This window comes from Corvus moneduloides, chromosome 3 (genome assembly GCF_009650955.1).
Source record: "Corvus moneduloides isolate bCorMon1 chromosome 3, bCorMon1.pri, whole genome shotgun sequence".
NCBI classification, from domain to species: Eukaryota; Metazoa; Chordata; class Aves; order Passeriformes; family Corvidae; genus Corvus; species Corvus moneduloides.
Genome location: NC_045478.1, coordinates 94,869,273 through 94,890,525, shown reverse-complemented (window position 1 = coordinate 94,890,525; position 21,253 = coordinate 94,869,273). Strand labels below are relative to the sequence as shown.

The following is a 21,253-nucleotide window of genomic DNA, read 5'->3' as shown; positions in this document are numbered from 1 at the left end:
TAGAAGAAAATTTATGAAATATCAATGTCACCAACCTGCTTGTGTGCAGTGATTTTGTTTCTGGCTGAATGCAGCCAGAGACTAGATACAGTTGCCACAAAATTAAAAGGTGAGATTAATTGCTATTATGCCATAAATAAATGCCGAGTTCTCTAAGCTCTGTCTCGCTTCTGTCCTCACTGCTTGCCCTCCAGCCTTCCCAGCCAGTACTGCTGCACCAGCTGGAGATTCCAGTGGTTTACACCTGAGTGGGAAGCACTGGGATCAGCAACCACAGGTTTCCAAGCCACTATTTGGGAAATACACACAAATGTACAAACTCTTCCAACCTACCCAGCTTTATTCACTCCTTGGACAGCAGGAATTTGCAAGAAATGAGGAAACATTAATTATGACAATGCCTCTTCTGGACATGCATAAACACAAGCAGATCTTGCGCAGAAGAACTGTCAGTGAGTGCTGGTGGCAGTGGGTCCATGCGCCAGCATTGGTGGATGAAACCCAAGCACCCATTTGCTCCTCCCTGTTGCCCCCTGTCCTCATCTCCCTGGGCTCTGCTCGCACACTCAGGCTGCTCTGGTTGCTGGGTCACTGACAGTGCTGCAGCGCTGACTCGCTGACACCACTTAATTTCTGCATGACACAACAAAACAGGCCTCGGAGATTCCTTTTTAATGCCACAGATAGACATAAACAGATGCTCCAAACAGATGTAATCAAACACAGATGTGATCTGAAGATTCCCAGGCAGGCTCTGGGGTCCAGCCAAACTATACAGAGCACAGACTGACGGCAAGCTGGAAATGCAGCAAGGAGCTCACCTTTCCCCCCTCTGCTGGTGCTGGCTGAGCAGAGAGAGATAGGTATGGCAGATACGAACATGCACCAGCTGCTGGGGGACACCTGGGGGCGGCCAGGCTGCAGGAGGGGCCCATCATCCCCCAGTAGTGCCTGCCCCTGCCCGGTGCTGGATGCATTGTTGTCCTTGGAGAATCTGTTAGTAGATGACTTCGTCAAAGTCAGCTGTTTTCCTTACCAGGATCTACCCAAACAGACTGGTCTTCCAAAGAGACTGCATCCAAAGAGACCCCGGCTCTTTCTGTTTAGTCAGCGGTGAGTGGCGAGGGGTGGATGAGTTTTCTGTAACTAGCAGAGGGCATTAAAGCCTTTCCTACTCACATAAAACCACTTATCCTGGGACACATTCATTGAAGGGAGGTTGAGAAGATTGCAGAGTGAAGAAAGCGGGGGAGTTAATGCCAGAAATGAAGAATGGGGAGAGTGGGTCTTTCTTTTTATGTCATCCCTGTGTCTGGTGCTGCTGTTGGGGCTCCAGTGACTCCCTGCGTCTCCTTGTCCATTTGCTGGAGGATTACGGGGAAGACAGGTCAGAAGGCAAATAGTGACAAAAACAATGGGTGTGTGTAAGAGTGGTGCCACCTAGGGCAAGTCCAAAACTGGAGGTGAGTACTTGGTGGGGGCAGAGAGGGCTGGACCCATTTCAAGGAAATTTTTACCAGATAATTTCTTCATTTAGGATCCTAGAATATGGGGGTGAAAAAATCCTCGAGATGCAGTTATCTAAGCAAAGGCAATGTGCATTTCTATGAGAGAGAATTAATCACTTCTTAAATTGACTCATGCTATGGGCTTGATCCAAAGTCCATGGAAAAACTCTGACTGACTTCACAGCTCCTTGGGGTGTAGGTGGGAACTTTGCCACTGTCTTCAAAAAGAACAGGGCCAGGCTTTAGCCCTTGGCTGAAAAACAAATCAAGGAGAAAACACAAATCCATTTCAAATACTTTAGAAAGAATTTATTATTTGAACTTCTGTAGCTATACTGTTACTAATAACATTACACACCCATGAATCTGTGCTTTAAAGCATATTGTACCTAAATAGAAATTGTACACATATCCACTTACATGTTTGTTGGATATGAGTCGCTTAATAGAAAAAGTAGTCATAAAGATTGTATAGATTGAAAGTAACATGTTAAATAGCACCTTGAGTCCTTCAGAATTAGCATCAACTGTTTTCTGGTTAGTGCAAATGACCACTTTTTAGAATAGCTGTTTTACTTAACTTTTCTTACAGAAATGAGCTGCGTGACAGTAGCTATGATTTCAGCAAACCAGGCAGGTGGAGGTTTTTTCAAAAGCTTGTACTAATAAATTTAAGACAATATGAAAAGTATTTATAGGAAATATAAAATATCCATTTGTCAAAGTCCGTATCACCTGCAGAAAAAGAAATTAGAATTTTAACAAGCTTGCTATGTAAAAACCTCATAAGACATTGAAATGGTTGAAAAGCTTTGGAGAGGTCTTTTGAAATGGAGTAGCTGTTTTAAATTTAGATTAATATACAGTGCATACATAGAGTAATATTTTTAGAGAGAGGCTGAGATTGTGTTCACGATTATACGAACAAGAAAAAATAGATTGAGATTTGCAACACTTTCTAAGATTTTTTTTCAGTGTCCTGTTTCTTTAACTTCTTTTAGATTTTCTGTGTCTAAAAATAGGTGACACCAAACTAAACTGGTTTTGACCCGAGCTGCCCTTGTCACCAAAATTGTCCTCGGAAAGCACTGACTTTCACCGGCTCCACATTCATCTAGGGATGATTTGAACATGTGGTTTGCGTTCAAGAATGCCCTGTAAATATAAACAACTATTACTACTGGAGTACATTTAATGACAAAAATGTGCTAATGCCGTGCTGACGACATTCGCCCTTGAATTACATTCCTTATAAGGGCGATGCTGCTCGACCCGGCCGGGCGGGCTGCGGGACGGCCCCTGCCGCACTACCGTGGCTCCCCTCACATCTTTGTCCGCAGTAAAATAACCTAAAGCAAAGGTGTGTGCCCCCACCCTCCCAGGGTACCCCTTCCCAGCCCCCTGCAGGGACGCTCACCGACGGTGCCTCACGGGGTCACCGGGAAACGTGACAGCAAACCCACCTCTCACCCTAAAACCCTTGCTCATCCGAGCTGCGAAGAAACAATAAAATGTTTTTGGAAAATAATAAAAATAATAATAAAAAAGAGACCCTCGGCCCCTCGCCGCCGCAGGACCGAGAAGGGCAGCACGGGCAGCTCCCACAGGTGTGCGGGCAGCGGCCACGCGTGTGCTGACGACTCGGTCCTGTCCTTCTTTCTCCCAGCTCGCAGGGCAGAACGAGGCGCGGGATGGTGTCCCCGGGGGCTTTTGGGGTTAGAGGCCGTGGTCCCGCTTGGTAGCCCGGCCCCTCGAGGCCCGAGCGCCGACACCGAAGGGCTGCTGAGGGCTGCCCAGCTCCCGGGGCCGCTGCAAGGGAAGCACCTGCCTACCGAGGCACTGCTTTTAATTAGATGCGGTAATGACCTTCTCCTCGGCCAGGGGAGGCGAGTCAAGTGCTTTTGCACTCCCGGCCGTGATCCTACTTTCAATGACGGCTTTGCCCGGACTGCTCTTAAAGTTGCGGCAACAGAATGGTTAAAAAAGCCCCCGGAGCCCCGGTCGCCGGAGGGGCCCTCGCCGCGTCAGTGACCCCCGGGTCCCGCCGGCAGCGGGCGGCGGCAGCGCGGGGCGACGGGCGGGCCCCTGTGCCCCACGTCTTTCCCTGGCACCCTGATACTGCTTCAGATGCAGACCCCTCTCCTGTCTCTCACACGACCCGAAATGACAGAGAGGGGCAATGGGTTTGTTCTCCTGTTTTCACGTTTCGAGGAAAAAATCCACTTTTCCCGGCGTTCCCGCTTCAACGTCTTCTCTGAAGGAAAAGAAAAATCCCGGCGAGGCCCCTGGGCCGGCCCAAGGCAGACGAGTGGGTTACTGCAAGGCCGCCACCGCGGCCCGGGGCTGACGGTCCCAAGGAGGAGCCCCGCGGCGTCCCAGCCGATGTCCCCCGCCTCAGACCCGGGCACGTCGGCGTTCGCCCGGCCACCGAGCGCCGGAGCTAGAGCTTGTCCCTGCTGCTTGCGCTGCAGACAAGCTGTCTCGGAAGGTACTCAGGGCTTGAGGAGCGAGTGGGGAACCCGCACCCAGGCGGGTTAAGCGGGGGCACGGCAGCTGCCGGGACCTGCCCCGCCAACATCAAACCGGCACGCGGGGCTTTGTCGGCTCGATTGGCCCCTCTGAGGGGGCATCTTTCGAGAACTGCAAAGAAAATACTGTCTTGCAGTCACCGTAATCCACGGTTTTCATTTACTATTATTCAATCAGGATTTATCTCTGTTTTTTTAGGAGGCTACTTTTCCAGGGCTGTTACTCGATACTGATCCATTAAATCATTCCAGCTGAGAGATTAAATGTATGATTTGCAACCAGCTGGATTTCTTAAATGGTGTCTTCGCCTCCCTTCAGAGTATGAGCAGACCCGACGAGAAAACACTGCTTTGGCATGGAAACTCTCTCATTTGCCCGAAAATTACCACACGGAGTTCATTCAATGCCAACAGTATTCTCTTCCTTTCTCTTCACTGGATTAGATTTCCCCCAGCCATAAAATGACTCCAAAAGCGAGATACCATCGAAATGGCAACGCATGCCAAGCGAGCGGGTAGGCAGCAGGCTTAAGCCTTCCCTCGTTCTAACACCGCAGCCGCTCTCTGCGTCTCTCAGGGCTGCCCCGGCTCCAGCGAGCCCGTACAAGCAGCGCCGGGCCCGGGGAGGGGGAGTCGGGTCTCCGCTGGGTACTTACGGGGGGCTGGGGTCCCCCCGCAACGCAACCCTCGGCGCCGATGGCAGGGGCATTCTGTGTCCTCTAAGGGTGGCGGGGGTCAAGGGCAGGCTGGGGAGCCTACGCGCCCCGGACAGAGCTCCCCGTTGTGCCCCAGCGGGGCGATGTGGAGGCAGGAGCGACCCCTTCCTACCGACACTGTCGAGATAATAAATACACTCGATTTAGGGTAATTACAGGACAGCGGCTGGCCTCCCTTCACCTACGCAGATCCCCCATGGGGACGGTATCTCGGAGACCGGCCATCAGATCTCAAACACCCGATAGGTGGGAAACATCGTCCCTTTGGCTGTGCCAGTCTCACCCGAAAAAAACAAAAGAACAAAAAACCTCTCTAAGCTAAAAGGGATCTGGGACTTTTCTCCGACAGAAACCACACCGTAGAGACACCACACCTGCGGGGATTTGCCGCAGCTATGAGGGAGAAAGCATTTTCTGGGCACGTTCGGGGAGACGGAGCCGCATCCGCACACACCCGCAGCAGCAGAGCCCCGTGTCAGTCAGCGACTCCTCTTCCCTCTGACCGCTTCGGTTTCTGCTAAAAGCGCCAGTGACGTGGGATCATCCACTAATTCGGGGAAGCAGCGAGGTGACCTACTCAGGGACAAAGCCCTATCCCACGCCACTCTCTCCACGGCTACCCGTGGGGCCCCCGCCGCCCAGTTCCGCGCCCTACTCAGCCCTGCCGACACCTCTCTTCCCCACGTCTGGTTTCGTTTGGTTCCGGGAGGTTTGCTAACTGTCCTGCCTTTCCAGTTGTTGATATTTTTGTTGGGTGTGCTCTCGACACGGTCTTAAGAACGATGTCCCAAACTCTTCATAATTTTTCAATGTCCCCTCATTTCCCCCGCTCCAGCCGCGGCCTCGCTCGCTGCGCGGTGCACTGCCCCGAGCAGCTATTGGGCTCCTGGGTAACCGAATGTCTCAGAGCACGAAGAGAAACCCAGCCGTCCCTGGCCCGGCAGCAGCCTGGGAGCCCCGTTCACCGGCTCCGGGAGCCCCTGTGCCCAGGGGAGGCCGTGCCCTTGCCCCGCTCCCCCGGCTTTGGTGGTGGGCGGCGAAGCGGCGCGGGCCGGGAGGAACGGGCTGCAGGGCGCAGATCCCGCTCCTGACCCGGGCGTGCCCCGACAGTCGGGAACAGCCGGGGCGCTCCGCGGCACGGACAGCCCCCGACGGCCGCTTGGTTCCACGGCGTCGGGGGAAATGGAAGAGGGGTCCCGGAGGGGCCCTGCTCGGTTGTCAGGTCGGGCCTTACTCGAGGAAGTCACTACCTCGGTCTCTGGTAATGACCCGTCACGCAGCTCCCCGGTGACAAAAAGAGGACGGTATTTAGTCACTTTCAATCAAACGCATGCCATTGAACCAGAGGTGTTCAGTCACCTGCCCCCCTCGCGGCAGCACTCCAGCTGTGCAGGGAGAGATGTCTCACCCGCGGGTGACTGACTGGCCGTGCACCTTCGCCGCTCCTGAAGGACCGTGTGTCCCCACGCCGAGGGGGCCACTTCCCCCGGGGCACCTGCCGCCGGCGTTTCCAAAGCACCGGGCAAAAGCCGGACCCCGCGGCGGAGACAACAGATGGTCACCTTCCGGAGGAGGTGGGAAGGAACGGGAAGGAAAGTGGGGAGCGGGATCAGATGTCCCGTCGGAGCCTGCCCGCGCTGTGTTCGGCTCCGTGGACAGGGTGGTCGGGGTTCGGGAGGAGGAACGATGAAACCTTTACTGCTAAAGTTCTCTCTGATCGAATTCCCTGCTCTCTCCCCCGATCTTCAGCACGACTACATCGCTTTGGAACGGCGCGGTTGGGAGTACCTCTGCCCAGACCCAAACTCCTGCACGACTAGAAATCGCTCTTCCAATATGATTTATTGGACCTTGTCCAACTTTGCAAAAAACTGTAGTCTTGATAAAGTCCCTCTTTATAACTCTTCACACACCCCGGTTTTTTTCTTCCTCCCTGTTGCCAGCCAGTCTTGCCTGGGTTGACGCCCAGACGAGCTCCTGACAGTCACTTTTCAGACTCAGATATTCGTCTTACACGCGTCAGATCCAAATGCTGCCTCGGTTTTCATGCAGCATATTTTTGGAGAGCAGGGCAGCGCAAATTAATATTCCTGATGAAGGTGGCTTTCAACGGATTCTTTACAAAATCTATTCCCCCTTCCTTCCTCCCACCCCCTGGGTACACACGCACCATACCGAGGTTTGCATTTTTCATGGCGGGACAAGTAAGTCTATAAAAGGCATGTTTGTTTTTCCTGGCTGTTTCAAATATGTATTTCCTGGAGGACTTCGCATCTGATGGGGTCATCAGAAGCACATGTGCGATTTTCATCTTTCCAAGTGATTTCTCCTCTCCTACCATCCTTTCCTTACCAGCACTGTATGCTGATTTGACATTTTACCTGTCCGTCCACCTTAGCTAAACCAACCTCTCCGTCCCAAACTCTTGATGAGGTCCCAATTTGTTTACGTGTGTCTGATTGGGTGGTGTTTTTTTGCTTTTGTTTGTTTTTTGTTTTTGTTGTTGTTTAGTTGTTTGGTTGTTTGGTTGTTTGTTTTGGGGGGGTGTTAAAAGTGGTTATTTTCTTTCCTTCTCTCTCTTTTCTTTTTTTTGTTTTTCTTTTTCCTACACTACTTGGGCTAGAGGTAGTCTGCCGGCCAGCTGCACACCGGGACTCCGGATAAAGGCGGATCTGCTATTTAGAGCTGAGATGGAGCGTTCTTACCCAAGCCCGGCAAAAAAAAATCGCTAATAAATAACACCCGCCTCCCGTTTATTTTAATGGTAATGGATGGACCTTCTTCCCGAGCAAGGAGGCGCCTCTTCGATGCACGGAGGGAAAGCTTTGAGCACCACTCCCCGCAGCAAAATAGGAAGAATGTTATCCCGCAGCCCAGCTCCGAGGTTTATGTATTTTTTCCAAATCCCAGAGCTACTCTCCTTCAGACAAAACCCTCACCTTTTCCTTGTGTACTGAAGCACTGAAAGTTCCCTTCAGTATATTTTTCTTGGCTGCCTGAGCCTCAGCGTTTTGATTCACTAAGCAGAAGACGTTAAAGAGCTCTGCAGTAAGGGCCAGTGCCCACTGTTTTCATCGCCACCCCCCTACATTATTTGTCATGCTCAAGTGAGGGTTTGTTCAAGGCAAAAGCCTGCTCATACTGGGCTGCATTTGTTTCTCCTAAAGAAGGCAAGAGATTTTGTTTCCGGGTCTGGTAACAGGAGCCCCAGTGCCTTACACAAACATCGCTGGATAAGGCAGGGGCACTCCCAAGGCTTTTCGTTCCGGGGCTGCAGCAGCCCCCCTCAAACACACATTGAGACCTTGGTTAGGCCCAAGCTGCTGCACCAGGTCTGGGGAGAAGAGGCGAAGTATCTTTCTCCAGGGTAGCCCACAAATACATGCCGAGCGGGCGACTTCTCTCCTGTGGATCATGTCGAGTGTCTCCAAACCGGCTTATACTATCCAAAGGAGAATGCAGCCACCCAGCCTTGTAGATGAGAGTCCTGGTTACCCCCAAGAGCCTGCAAGGGCTCGTAGATGGAAGGTGTTCAGCCAGCAAGCTCTGGCATACGCTTTCCTACACATAGGAAGGCTCTTGCTCCTATAAACTTGCTACCTGTCCCCAGAAGTGTCGGAAAATGTGCCACGTCTCCAGTAGCCTGTCGGGATGCTCTCTCATCGCATCCATCAGTATTTCCCCGTCAGGGTGACGAGTTGCACTTTGTCAGGATGGACAGAACCGTTTTCTGTCTCAAATGAGCTATTTTTCTCACGGCTCTCTTTGGCGCAGCACCAGGTCCGTGAACGCTCATACAGTAAAATACAGCAGAAAAAAATTCTGCCCTGGTACACGTGAATATTCAGCTCCCTGCTACCTAAAGGAATGGCTCCATTCACAGTTTGGGGGGCCGCAAATGCTGAATACATTGTGTAATTTGGTAAGATTTTAGTTCGAGGGCAATTACTGCTTACACATATATTATATGTAAACATACATACATATATAGGCGTGTGTATGTATATAAAGGGGTGTGTGTGTGCATATATGAGACAGACAGAGAGTGCGGTTCTTCCCCAAATCGTCCAAGCTATAGGGGATCGGCCGTGCAGTTTGCCCGCCACATCCTGGCCTCAGTCCGAGGATAGCCAGGGGGAGTTTCACGGACATAACCTGCCGGAACCGAACCGTCTTTTGATTTATGCCCCGAAACCCATGCGGGCACCCCAGCAACAACTAACCCTGAGATGAGATATGTCCCATGTAACCTAATGCTAGTGAATCATAACTAATCTGTTTAAAACCAAGGATTAGTCACGTCAGTTTCGGCATATTCCTCTATCAGGAACTTTTTTTGTGCGTGGAAAATTGGAGGGATTTGGACTAATTTACCAAACATCAGTACTAAGGCAAGTATGGTCTGATAAAATGAGTCTTAACATGTTCGGGTTTTCAGGTTGCATTACACACGTCCCATCATTGGGGCTTTGAGCTGTGTGCGCCCTTAATGCCAGATTGACCTGCAGATTTTTTTCCTTACTGCATGATTTCTGTTTCTAGCCATCTTTAACTGGCCTCAGCGACTAGCCCTCTCTTAATTTCTCCATATATAAATGATCCTCACTGAAATGTACATGAGTTTTCACAGATCCCAGTCTCTCAAAGGGCCTTTCTCACCGTGTCAGCTCTCAATTTACTTTCCCCGATCGAATTCTGCCTCCTCTGTGCAATATGACCTTTTATTAATCACGTAAACCCCATCCTGTTTTCATACTGCCTCTTTAAATATTCCCCATCTTGGCTTTACTCTTTCTCATTTTTTCTTTCTCCAGCAGGCAAAGCCTTAAGGCTTTATTTCGGTTTCGAGGCCATGTTTTATTAACCCAGACATTCTGTTTTTCTTCCGAAACTCATTTTTATCTACAAAAATACAAAATAATTAACTAGCCAATTAATTAATTCTTTGCAATATTGCACCACTGCGTGTGTTATTTTACAGGGAGCAGAGATCTTCTCTAGCTCTAGGAAGCAGTGGTTCCTCTACTTGCAAAATGTTTATTTTCAAAGAATTAAAATCCATAGCTAAAATATTAGATGCCTCTCATTGGCAATAACAGGATCTTCTATTTAGACCCTAATGCACGTAAGGCCACACTGGTATGCTCCCACAGCACAGGCATCATCCACATCATCTCTGCTACTGTAAAAATCACCCCAAAGAGCAGAAGTGGGGGAAACACAAACTCAAATATACCACATTGCATCCGATAAAATACTGTGCCCCGCTGCACCCCAGCATAACGAGGAAACTGGATTTATAACGGCGACTAAGGGAGAGCTTTTTTCCGGAGGCCGAGTCTCCCCATTACCGACATCCATACATTCCCTCCTACAGGCTTTTAACGGGACCTCAGAGAAATGTGCCTTTCGCGGACACCCGCAAATGCACAGAGGCGCTAATCCAGACCCAGATTACACCAAGTTAGGACACTGCCCGCGCAATACTCCCACTGATTGAAATTTCAGCCAGCATCTGAAACCTGGAAAAGATCTTCGCTGATTTACACATACTTCTATCCCGCTTGAAGCCATATCGTTTTCTCGGTTTATTTTTCACAAGAAATTTATTTTAAAGATTTAAAGAAAAAACCAAAAGGAAGATATAAAACCCTTTGCAAGCTCTGAGAACATTTTAAGCACGTAACACACTCGGCTTCTAGCGAAGACGAATAGCAAGGGTGCAAGCTGCAAGGGTCCTGAGCTCTCTCAAAGGGGCAAACTGGCAAGCAACCTGCCTGTCTCTTGCCACGCGGTGCTTACAGGAAAGGAAATTAAAAAGAAAGAAAGAAAAAGGAGAGGAATAGAGAAATCCCTTTCCCAGCATCACTCCCGCAGGCGCCGGAAAGGCGTTTGCAGCCCAGCCGTGCTGGACCCCGGAGCATGGTCTGGCCACGCTCGGTTTGCCCACCCGCCCTCAGGGCGAGGTGGGGAGAGAGGGGGCGGCTTTTTGCCGGGGCAGGCGGACACTGGGGCAGAAAAGCCTGCCGCCTGTACGGCCGTGCCCTCGGGAAGCAGGTGGGCGACCTCTCCTCTTCCCTCTGGGCCCTCACCGCCTGTCTCTCCCCGTGCCCTTGGCTCTCCGCTCCCGCAGGGCGACTTCAGCTCTCCCCGGCGCTCGCAGCTTCCCCGGACCGGGCCGGCAAGGGCCCCGACGTGCCCGGGCCAAACGGGGCAGGGTGGCGGGACTCTGACCACCCGACACCGCCCTCCCGGCGTCCCCACCAGGACGCCCGCTCTGCTCCGCTCAGGACTGAGCCCGAAAACACCCCGCGGGCGAGAGAAGCAACCATACGCCGAGTTAAATTTCTAAATTTTATTATAAAATAAAAGCAGAAATATTTTCCAAATAATGTATTCACATAATATAAACAATAAACAAAACTAAGGTGAGTGACTTGCGGTTGATACTGTCGTTTAGGTCTACACTTGAGCAGCAATTCCTCTTTTCTTTTTAAAGCCCCCTTCAGCCCGCGTTGCACACCGAGGGGAAAATCTACTTCTTCCTTCCTTCGGGCCGGAGCCGGGCCATCACTTCCTTTCCCACCCAGCAAATGGCGAAAGCACCACATGGACAAGGCCAAAGAAGCTGTCTCTCTGCATAGCATCAGCTACAAGAAGATTACGGAGTCTGCCTAGAGCGCGTGTTGCTGCTATATCTTGACTACAACTTTTGAATTCTTAGTTGAAATTGTACATCGTACACCTGCCACGGATACATAACTATAATAGAATAACGGGAGCGATGTGTAACTTTCAAACAGGCATGACAACAGCAGCCTTGCGCTCCCCTTTCTTCCCCACCCCCCGAAAAAAAAAAAAAATTACGATGTGCCTCTTCCCACACAGACCGGCCCGATCGAGTGACACCACTGAGAGATTCGTGAAGTTAAGGCTGGAATGAGCTGCTACACCGATCAGCCTTACAGCCAGCCGTGAAAATCACGGCTCCTGTCCAACAGTCCTTACACACCTGAAAACGCCTGTAAGCAACCCTTAAGGCTTTTCACAACATCAGCGGAGTCCACTACCTTGCAAACCTGCAGCCAGCCTGCTGCCAAAGGGCACAACATATACATTAAAGTGTTTGTCATTGCTTTCAAAGTCCCTGGTAAGATTAAGGGGGGAAAAAAAGGAAAAAAATGAGTAAAGGAGGGCTGGCGCGAGGGAGGGAGCGTGTACATGGTTTTAAGAGCCCAGATCGACCAAGTTAGATGACATGGGGTTGAGAATGGAGTCCTGCAAGCTGTGGTGGTGCATGGGGTCGGCGCTGGGCACGGGGATGGCGCTGGGGCCCTGGGGGTGGCCCAGGCCGTGCAGGGGCTGCAGCCCGGGGTTGGAGCTGAGCAGCAGAGCGGGGCTGGAGGAGGTGTGATCCGGGGTCCCTGACGGCGTCTTCTCGTCCTCTGAGCTCCCCAAAACTGTCTTATTCCCGTTCATTGACGCCGAGAGCGGGTTGTGGCTGTTGGAGTTGGAATTCTCGTTGTTTTCCCTATAGGAAACACAAAAGAGGGAGGGAAATCACCATGTGGCCGTCGCTCCGGGGTGCGCACCGCGGGAGCGGGGGCGGCGGGGAGCTGGCTCCGGGGAGCAGCGAGCGGAAGGGAGTGCAAAAACAGTAGGTTTAAAAACTCTGCAAGCCTCCAAGGCCTCTTCATCTGGCACTTAGGTCTAAGGTCCGCTGAGCTTGTAAACAGAGTCTCTCACTAGCCCAGTGGAAAGTGTCACTTTGCCAAACCGTAATTTTCTGCTTCCAAAGGGTTTGCACAGCATGAGGAGGGGGGCGGAAGGGAAGGGAGGAACACATTACAAGGGGAAAAAAAAAAAAAAAAAAAGACTTTTTAACTTTAAAACTGCTCTAGGAGGTGAAGAGATGTTGTTCGGCCATGATTTCTCCTGGGAAGGCCAAAGCCCGACGAGCTGCAGGCAGGATGGCTCCGTGCAGCAGAAAAACCTCCCGGGCTCACATCAGGAGGGAAAGTCTTTTGCTTAAGTAACTGGACATGTTTTTTTCTTTCCCCCCTCGCCCTGAGCTTAAAGCTCCAAACATACCCCAATATGGACGATAAGGAAAGCGAACAGAGTTAACCCGCTGATTTCCCCGACCCTCGCGGGAAACACTTGGCACGCCCGCCGCTGCTCCTCCGTCCTCTCCTCGGGCGGCGTGGGCGCAGCCAGGATGGCCCTCGCACGGCTCCGCGGCGGGGCAGCCGGCACCACCGGTGCGCCTGCCAACAAAGGCTCGGAAAGGCAGGACATAGTTTCGAAATTCATCACCCGGTAAATACCAAGAAATCGCTGGAGGCTGGCCAAGCCCTTGCAGATATATCTATATATTTATATATCTATATATGGGGTTTTTTTTCGGAAATGTGAGTGGCAAGAGCTGGTCGGGGCTGCTGTCCAGGCAAGGCCTCCAGACACAACCCTCGTAGAAATAGTTTAGACACCGTTCTGCCTGAAATACTGAAGGCAATGCAAGTCTATTTAAACTTCTGCGGAAGTTTTGAAACACACTATCTGGCAGAGGGGCCCTATCCTGCAGGATTTGGTCGAGAGAAGTTAAGCCATTGCACTGACGGGTTTTCCTCACTAAGGGCTGCAGGATGTGGCTGGAGACACTTAGTGCCAAAAAAATAAAAACAGACAAGAAAGCTCTGTTTGAACAAGTTTCCTTGAATGGATGGCAATCCCATGAACGGTCTGTTTTCCAGCGTCTGGAGTGTAATATTAGGTTGAGTGTATTTTTCAATGTCAAAAATCTTATTTGTCTCTGGAGACCTTTAAAATTTGATTCCCCGGGAAAAAAAAAAGGAATGGAATAAGTGTAACCTTCATTTCCTTTGGATATTTGAAGGTGAGTCCCTGCTATCAGCAATAAAAAAGATCTCTAACATCTCGTAAAACCAACACTTGCGAGGATTTGAAGGAAAATTAAAGCGCTAGCGCCATTTCGGGAAATGAATAGAGCAAATCTGTGCCTGAATCTGCCGGGCTGCACAACAGCACGGCCTCGGCGCTGCCCGTTTCCAAAGCACGGTCGGCAGAAACCAAAGATAGAATTCTCCTCGGAGGCGCGGATCTACAGGAGATTTCTGAGCTGCTAATTAACCGCGCAGATCATACCATCATACGACTGTACAGACTGGGCAAGCCAGTGAACTAGTGAAAGCAGTAAGAGGACCCTTTTTGCTTCTTCGAACCGTCTTCCTAAGGCACAGGGACTGTTGATGGAAAAGTCAACCCGAATAGCCAGGGATGTAGGCATTAACCTCTTCCCGGCGATTAATGGTCCCTTCACTCCACTTAACGTGAAAAACACAGATGCAGAGTCATACTCGGCCTAAGAACATACACCTACTGACATGCGTTCGTGAGCACCTTGCTCGGTAGCAAACAAGAACTGCAATGTCATGAGCGAGGAAAGAAGTTGCTCCACTCAGTCCCTGTCCAGGTCTCCGGCCGCACGCCAAGAGACCACGACAGAGGACGTTTGCTACCAGCGTTCAGACCCACGCGTTGCCGGCTGCCCCCCGGCTGTCCCTTTCTGCACCGGGGTAACCCTCAAGGACACGCTCTGAGCTGTGCGGGGTGCGGAGCCCTTGTCCTTGGGCCCCGCAGCCGCCGGCCTCTCCCGACGGGCCGCGGACCCGCACGGGCACCTCCGGCCACGGCGCCTGGCTGGGCTTCACGGCGGGTTGCGGCGGGGAGGAGGCGGCAACGCTGCTTAACCAGGAGTCGCCGCCGGCCCTAGTGAAGCGCCCCGGGCAGCACGGGCTGCCCCGGGGCCGCCGCGCCGGCTGTGCGGGGTGTGGGGTGTCCGTGGGGAAGGGGTCTCGGCCGCCTTTCCCGGGGCTACTTTTGGCGGACAGACGCCTTCGCCGAGCGCCCAGCTCGCTCGCCTCTGGTTCTCTGGGCGCCCCCGAGGCGGAGAGCCCGTCCCCTCCTGGCGGGCCTTTCGCAGCAGGGGCCGGGACAGAGAGGAAGGCTCGGGACCACCACCGGGGTCGGGGAGCCGCGGGCGTCGGGGGAGCCGTGGGGAGCCGTACCTTTCCTTGGCCTCGGCGGCGCGGTCCCGCTGCCGGCGGTTCTTGAACCAGTTGCTGACCTGGGTGGTGGTGAGGCCGGTGGCCTCGGCCAGCTCCCGCTTCTCGCGGGGGGACGGGTAGGGGTTGTGGGCGTACCACTCTCGGAGGACGCTGCGGCTCTTCTCCTTGAAGCAGTAGCTGGTCTCCTCGCCGTCCCAGATGGAGCGGGGCAGCGGGAACTTGCGGCGCACCCGGTACTTGCCCACCGCCCCTAGGGGTCGCCCCCGCAGCTTCTCCGCCTCGATGTAGTGCGCCTTCAGCCAGAGCTGCTGCAGCTTGGGGTGGTTGTGCGCCGAGAACTGGTGGCTCTCCAGGATCTTGTAGAGCTCGCGGAAGTTGCCCCGGTGGAAGGCCACCACCGCCTTGGCCTTCAGGACGCTCTCGTTCTTGTGGAGGTGCTCGCAGGCAGGGAGGGACCAGAGGAACCGCCCCAGCCGCTCGATGTTGCCGCCTTGCTGGAGCACCTCGCAGACGCAGGCCACTTGCTCTTGGGTGAAGCCAAAAGTCGGGAGCATCGACATGGTGAGCCCTGCCCCGCCGCGCGCCCTACGGCCGCATAGAGGGGAGCGGCGCGGGGCGGCGGGCAGCGCCCGGCATGCGGGGCCGGCCCCGGGGCGGCGGCGCCCGGCGGGGCCCGCTTGGGCGTCACGGCCGGGCGCGGGGGGCCGCGGCCATCGGCGGCACCCGGCCCCGGGGCGGTCGCGGGAGCCGGGGAAAAAATGCGAAGAGCGACGAAAAAAGTCTCGAGAGCCCGAGCGCGGGCGACTTTTCCCCCCGGCCGCCGCCTCGTTTTTGTAAGTCCAAGTTGCGAGAGTAACTTCGTGCCTCTTTTGTCTCCTATCTGCAGCGCTCGCAGCGGCCGCGGCTCTCACACCCCCACCCCCCTCGGCCGCCGGTTTGGGATCTCCCTGCTTCCCCCCCCACCCCCCAACGCCAGATCCCACATAATATAGTGCTAAAGCCCTGCTCACTCGCTCCTCTCCCTCTCGGAGTTCCCCCCCCTTTCTTTCTCTCTCTCCTTTTTTTTTTTTTTTTTTTTAATAATATTATTCTAAGCTGGCATGAAAAGTGATTATCCGCGCTGTGATTGGTCCGGTTATCTGACCCGGGGACTGCCAGGAGAAGACAATAGTTTTAGTCAAATTATTTGCCATGGTGACGCTGTCAATCAGGGGTAACCCGATCTGTTTTGAGGTGGCTCCCCGGCTGGGCTGACAGATTGCTCAGATCCACTCAGAGGCGGCCCTGCGAGCTGAGATATTAGCTAGCCAGGGAGAAATTTCCGTCGTGATTGACGCTGCAGGCGCCCATCGGGGGAGAGGGGGAGCGCCAAAGCGCGGAGCCCGGGCCCCTGCTCCTCGCCGCAGGGCACTGCGGCGCGGCGGGACGGAGCCGTCGTCCCGGCCGGGCCCCTCCGCCCCGTCTGGATCCCGCAGCCCCATCCCGGCCCTGCCGCTCTGGACAGCGGGCTTTGCCGTCCCTGGCACCCGCGGCTGCGGTTGGGGGGAAAAGCCCGTCTCCGGCCCTTGCAGAAAACTTTATTTCTAAATACGTTCCCTTATAGCCCCCCTCCCCAGCGCCCAGTAACCACTGTTAAGAGAGTTTTATAAGGAAGGGGCCTCTCATGTACAATGGAGACCCTGTTCATGACCTGGGATCCCATTACGCTTCTCGTACCTGCCCGGGAGCGAGAAGAAGGCACGATGATACGGGGCCGGAGAGGGATTGCCTCTCCATGAATAGCCGGCCGTGCCCCACCACGCTCCGGCGTGAAGGGCGCCGGCATCTGTGATCACGGGATGCTGCACATTTATTTATGCTCGATTTCCAAGAGCGTGTCGGGGTGTTTCATCCAGGAGAGGAACACGCGTAAAAGTGCAAAAGTTAGAGACACTTCTCTTGATTAAACGGACCCTTATCACCCACGCGTGCCCTTCGCACACGGCGTTTTAAGTTTACCGACTCTGTGGGGCAGGGACTCGCATTTTTTCCCGTCCCTTATCGGTCTACACAAAGTGAAAGGCGAGGGAGAGAGGTTGTGCAAGCTGCAAGGTCGAGGGAGAGGGTGCGATGAGCGGGTTAAGGGAGCCGCGGTGCCTTCTCGGGAGCGGCGCACGGGGTGGCGGCCAAACGGGACCGCCGGGGCGGAGGCTGGCGCCGGGGATCGCCCAGGTGAGGGCACTCGGGAGGAGCCTCCCGGCCACAAACTCAGGGTGCCTTCCATGGCCTGTTATGTTCCCCTTTTGCTGAGAAACAATGATTAATCCCACAAGCTCTTTCTACGCTGTTTGCAGTCCTGACAGGAGAGGTCTCTGCAATTGTGGGTTCCTGCCACGGTACCTTTTCAGCCGCCCCGGCGCGTCAGGGATTTAACGAAGCCACAAGAGACCGGACTGCGGCTTCCCGCCTCTCAGCCTGAGCCTCCGCGGCAGCCGGACCGAGCCTCCGTGTCGGCCCGGGCGGGAGCAGCGGCCGTCCCCGGGGGAAGGCGAGGCTGGGGCGGCGGCGCGCAGCCCGGCGGCTCCCGACGGCGGCGGCTCCCGGCGAGGAGCCGCGCCAGGGCTGCGGCCAGGGGAAATGCGGCGGGGGAGGGAGGCAGGAGGAGGAGGAGGAAGAGGGCGGGGTAGGGGGCAGCGGATCAACCGTGTCCAGCTCCCAGCATGTCCGAACACTTGTGCATATCCGCGGCGTATGCTCGTACTTTCTCGGGTGCACTCCGCTATGGAAGCTGCGTGTCCTCCTACCTGTCCGGCCGGTATTTTCACGAGTGCTGCCGTAAGGAAACAGTGGCAAGCGGGCGGTTCCCGCCCTGGTTCCTCCGGGGATGGAAAATAGAGGCTTCTTTTTCAGGTCGAGAAAAGAACAACTCAAATTCGTTTAAAACAAAATTGGGCATGTTGGTGATGGGTCGGTAAAGCCCCCTCGCATGATGGTCCCTCCGTTCCTTTACAAAATGAGCTCTCGACTGTTTAGTGCCTCGATTCCGGCCGATCTCCGCAGGATTCAAACTGTGCTTGTTTGTAAACGAAAGCATCCCAACCCCAGCGCTTCCTAGCCGACCTAAGCTGCCGGATAGTTCACGGCCGCAGCTGTAGCGAGCAGTGACGGGATGGGACAACCGCTCCCCTTCAAACACTGCTCTGAGCAGAAACAGCAACAGAAACACAAATCCCCTCTCCTGTCCCCGACCTCTGCGCGCACACACCGTGTGCCTTCCGCTCCCTCCCGGAATGGGGACCGTGGAAATAATGAAAAGTGCTAGCGAGGTCTGAGCTGTGTCTCCCGCCTCCCCGCTACCATGCTCGGTCGCCCCACGTTTATTAGGGATATATATACCTGATTCCTCTTCCTCTCCTTCCGTCTCACAACTACAGTGGTTGAATCTGAACGGGAGCAGCTGTTAGCCCTAGCTGGAAAGGAGATGCCAAAACCTGTTGCATAGATTTAGACCTGAAAAAGAGTCTTCTTAGTACCCTAAAATGTGAGTACAGGGTTTACACTCCAGCTCCTCCGCAGGCGCTTTCACTTTAGGCTGCTTCAGCCGGGCTGCAGCTTGCATGTAAACGTAAGTTCACTTCCCAGAGAGCTGGGCAGAGGCAGGGCTACCCCCTTCCCGGGCACCCTGTATCAGCTTGCGTCCTAGAGCAATTGTAAATTAGTGACATCTGGATCCAAATTCTGCATAACTGCTTTTATCTTTAGGGAAAGAGAAAAACTTTCCTACGTGCTGGAAGTCAGAGAAGATACTGGCTGTGAAGCCGCGGCACGGGGCGAATCGCAGTGTAGAGCCTTGCGAGGGAAACAGGCGACAGGGAGAGGAGTTTTTTTTGGCATTTGTGAAGGCTCTCGTTCCCTGCCATTATATTTCAGAGCAGGAGGAGCGAATCGCCTGCTCACGTTTGCCCCCGGACCGACGAGATCGTTTCTCCTGGCTGCTGCCAGTTCTCTCCCCTTTAGCTGTCGTGGAAAGTTTTTGCTGAGCCGACCCAAATACTTGCTCAGCCCCGCTGCCGCCGGGCGGAGAAGGCCGGGGTTTCATCCCGGTCCGGGCACGGCTGTCACTTTGCCGAGGCCCCGCTCGGGAAGCGCCTCACCCCTCCGCGCAGCAGAGTGCGAGACCGTCAGTGTCAACACGATCTTTGGGAAACACGAGTGAAATAAAAAGGTGGTTTTTATCGCGACGCTCCTTTCATTAGCTGTGAAGCAGACTGAATGAGGAACGGGGTGTGGGTGGCCCGTTTTCTTGCGAGGAGCCTTTCCTTGCCCGGAACTGCTCCGTGCTCACGAGTGAGTGCCTAAGTAGAGCTACAATTATCTGGAAATCGCCTTTTCGGCTCTGCCTTCACCGTCCCCTTGTAGACAACAGCCCGTGGTGGGAGGCTACAGGCCCGCATCGTTGCTGTTAAAGACGGGAGCCGATTCACCCAAGCTCCTGCCGGACACCTTTCCGCCAGCCTCCTCGACCACTGCCTTTGGGGAGCCCCTCATCCTTTTCACCGAGCTGAGCTCGGGACAAACCTGTCACCCGCTCTCACAGGGCTGTGGACATGTTCGCTCCTGCCAGCCAGCCTCGGCTCCACCGTGGGCAGGGCAGGGAGACAGGGCCCCTCCAAGGGCGCTTTTATCGGCAAGGGTAGCGAAAAAATGGTAAACCCCACAACTTTCACATGCCAGAAAAAAACACATCTTCCTCGCAGATGTCCACTACCGTGGCGAGAACTGTAGCGAGAGCAAAAAAAATGACAGACAACTCCAAGTTTTCGTTTCTTTCCTTTATTTCTTTCCTTTTTTCTTTCTTTATTTCTTTCTTTTTTTTTTTTTTTTTTTAATTTACAAGAATTTTTTCTTTCCTTTTGATGGCACGGCAATATGCTTTCCCCTTAAAACCGGTGGGGTTTACTGAGACCGAAAGCCTGCGGCAATTAAGCTGTGCTACTCTGGCTAGGTTTTTCTGTTTTTTTTTTTTTTTTTTTTTTTTAATGAATCATAGCGACCTTTGCCGTGATACTGGGCCTACCTGCCCCACACTCGCCAACTCGGGGGCTCAGCTCAGTTTCCCCGGGCTCACGTGTTTTTCCGTGGCGAGACTAGGGCTCCTTTAGGGGGCCAAAGCTCACCCGTGATTCCCAGAGGCAGTTTTGCAACCCGGATCCGCGGGTTGTTCCCCCCCGCCCTCACGCTATTTATTCACGCTTTTATGTATTTTTGCGTTTTGTTTAAAACCCGAATCTATCCCATCAGAGATAGCACTATGATCCTGTCTCGACTGAAAAAAAGAACACAGCAGACGATCATTGCACATAACTAAATTAAGACAAACAACAATTGCTTGTTGTTCTCTGATTTGGGGAGAAAGGAATAATTCAAAGCTTTCGCTGCACGCAATGCACCGTTCCTCAAGGGGACGGGTCAAGGATTTCAGATATGTAGCGAGTAACTCGATTATGCTAACAAACTCCGCTTGAAAGAGAACGCTGGTGGGTGCGGAGCGGGGTGCTGGGGACTGGGGGGACTCTGCTGGGAGCCGACGGGAGCGGCGCTTCTGTCCCCCGGACCCGCCCCGCTCCCCGCGCCCGCAGCTCCGCCGCTCCTCTCCAGCACGGAGCCTTTCCCCCACCGGCTGGACCAGAGACGCTCGAATAACATCTTCGCAAGAGATGTATTAATTAGGAGATGGGCCTGATGGGGGCCTGATGGGACTGATCTGGCCTCGGTGAACCTTCCCGCCCCCGCCTCCCGGCCGCCCCCCGGTGAAATGGGACTCCGGGGGCGGCACTGTGTTCCCAGCTCAAGGCGCTGTAACCTCCCGAGCGCCCCACGAAACACGATAGCCCCCCCAGCCGATTAATGCGGCCGGTGCCGATTATTTTTATATTATCCTTTCTCCGTCTAGGGCGAGGGGCTGAGAGTTTTCACCCACTTCTGCCATCAGCACCCTCACGCCCGTTACCCCCAGCATCGATATTTATTTGGGGTGTTCCCCCTCCGCGGCTCCTCCACAGATCCCGCGGAGTACATAGACGGCTGGGGGGAGGACCGGGGGGAGCAGGAGGGGGGCCTGAGCTGGTGCCCACCCAGCCCCCGCCCCACTCCCGGCTGCGGGGACCGCCTCAGATGCTCCGCGGCACAAGGGGACTCTCTCAGCATACAGTGCACTGCTAACAGACAAGACAACAACAACAAAAGGCACATATGGTTAAAATAAAGACAGAGAGAGAGAGCGCTTTCTGCCTTAGGGGATTGGCAATAACTAGCCAGAAATGCAGGCTATTGAATCCAAACTTCTGGTGGGCTTCTGCGGGATTGACAACTTAAATCACACTACAAGCATCAATTTGACAATATTTGTAAACTTCTTGTTTCCAGGGATCTTC

General features: G+C 53.8%; 1 protein-coding gene and 1 long non-coding RNA gene across 4 annotated transcripts in view; one reads left to right on the top strand and one right to left on the bottom strand.

Annotated features, from left to right (window-relative positions):
- Positions 1-11,092: 11,092 nt before the first annotated feature.
- SIX2 (SIX homeobox 2) lies at positions 11,093-15,492 on the bottom strand. The gene is made up of 2 exons (XM_032102814.1): positions 14,841-15,492; positions 11,093-12,283 (listed from the first exon to the last, which is right to left on the bottom strand). The coding sequence occupies exons 1-2, from the start codon at positions 15,398-15,400 to the stop codon at positions 11,980-11,982; spliced, it is 864 nt and encodes a 287-aa protein (XP_031958705.1). The 5' UTR covers positions 15,401-15,492; the 3' UTR covers positions 11,093-11,979.
- LOC116441186 overlaps positions 15,324-21,253 on the top strand; it is a 26,001-nt gene continuing 20,071 nt past the window's right edge. Inside the window, exon 1 of one of the 3 annotated variants that reach the window (XR_004238938.1) lies at positions 15,324-15,401. This is a non-coding gene — a long non-coding RNA (uncharacterized LOC116441186). Of the gene's footprint in view, positions 15,402-15,554; positions 15,674-21,253 lie in introns of those variants that run through there. The other 2 variants (XR_004238937.1, XR_004238939.1) reach the window with 2 other exon arrangements.

Excerpts from the sequence above, each read along its gene's own strand:
- SIX2 (XM_032102814.1), bottom strand. The coding sequence starts at position 15,400 with ATGTCGATGCTCCCGACTTTTGGCTTCACCCAAGAGCAAGTGGCCTGC. Across the intron at positions 12,284-14,840 it reads GCCGCCGAGGCCAAGGAAAG|GGAAAACAACGAGAATTCCA; the intron begins GTACGGCTCCCC and ends TGTTTCCTATAG.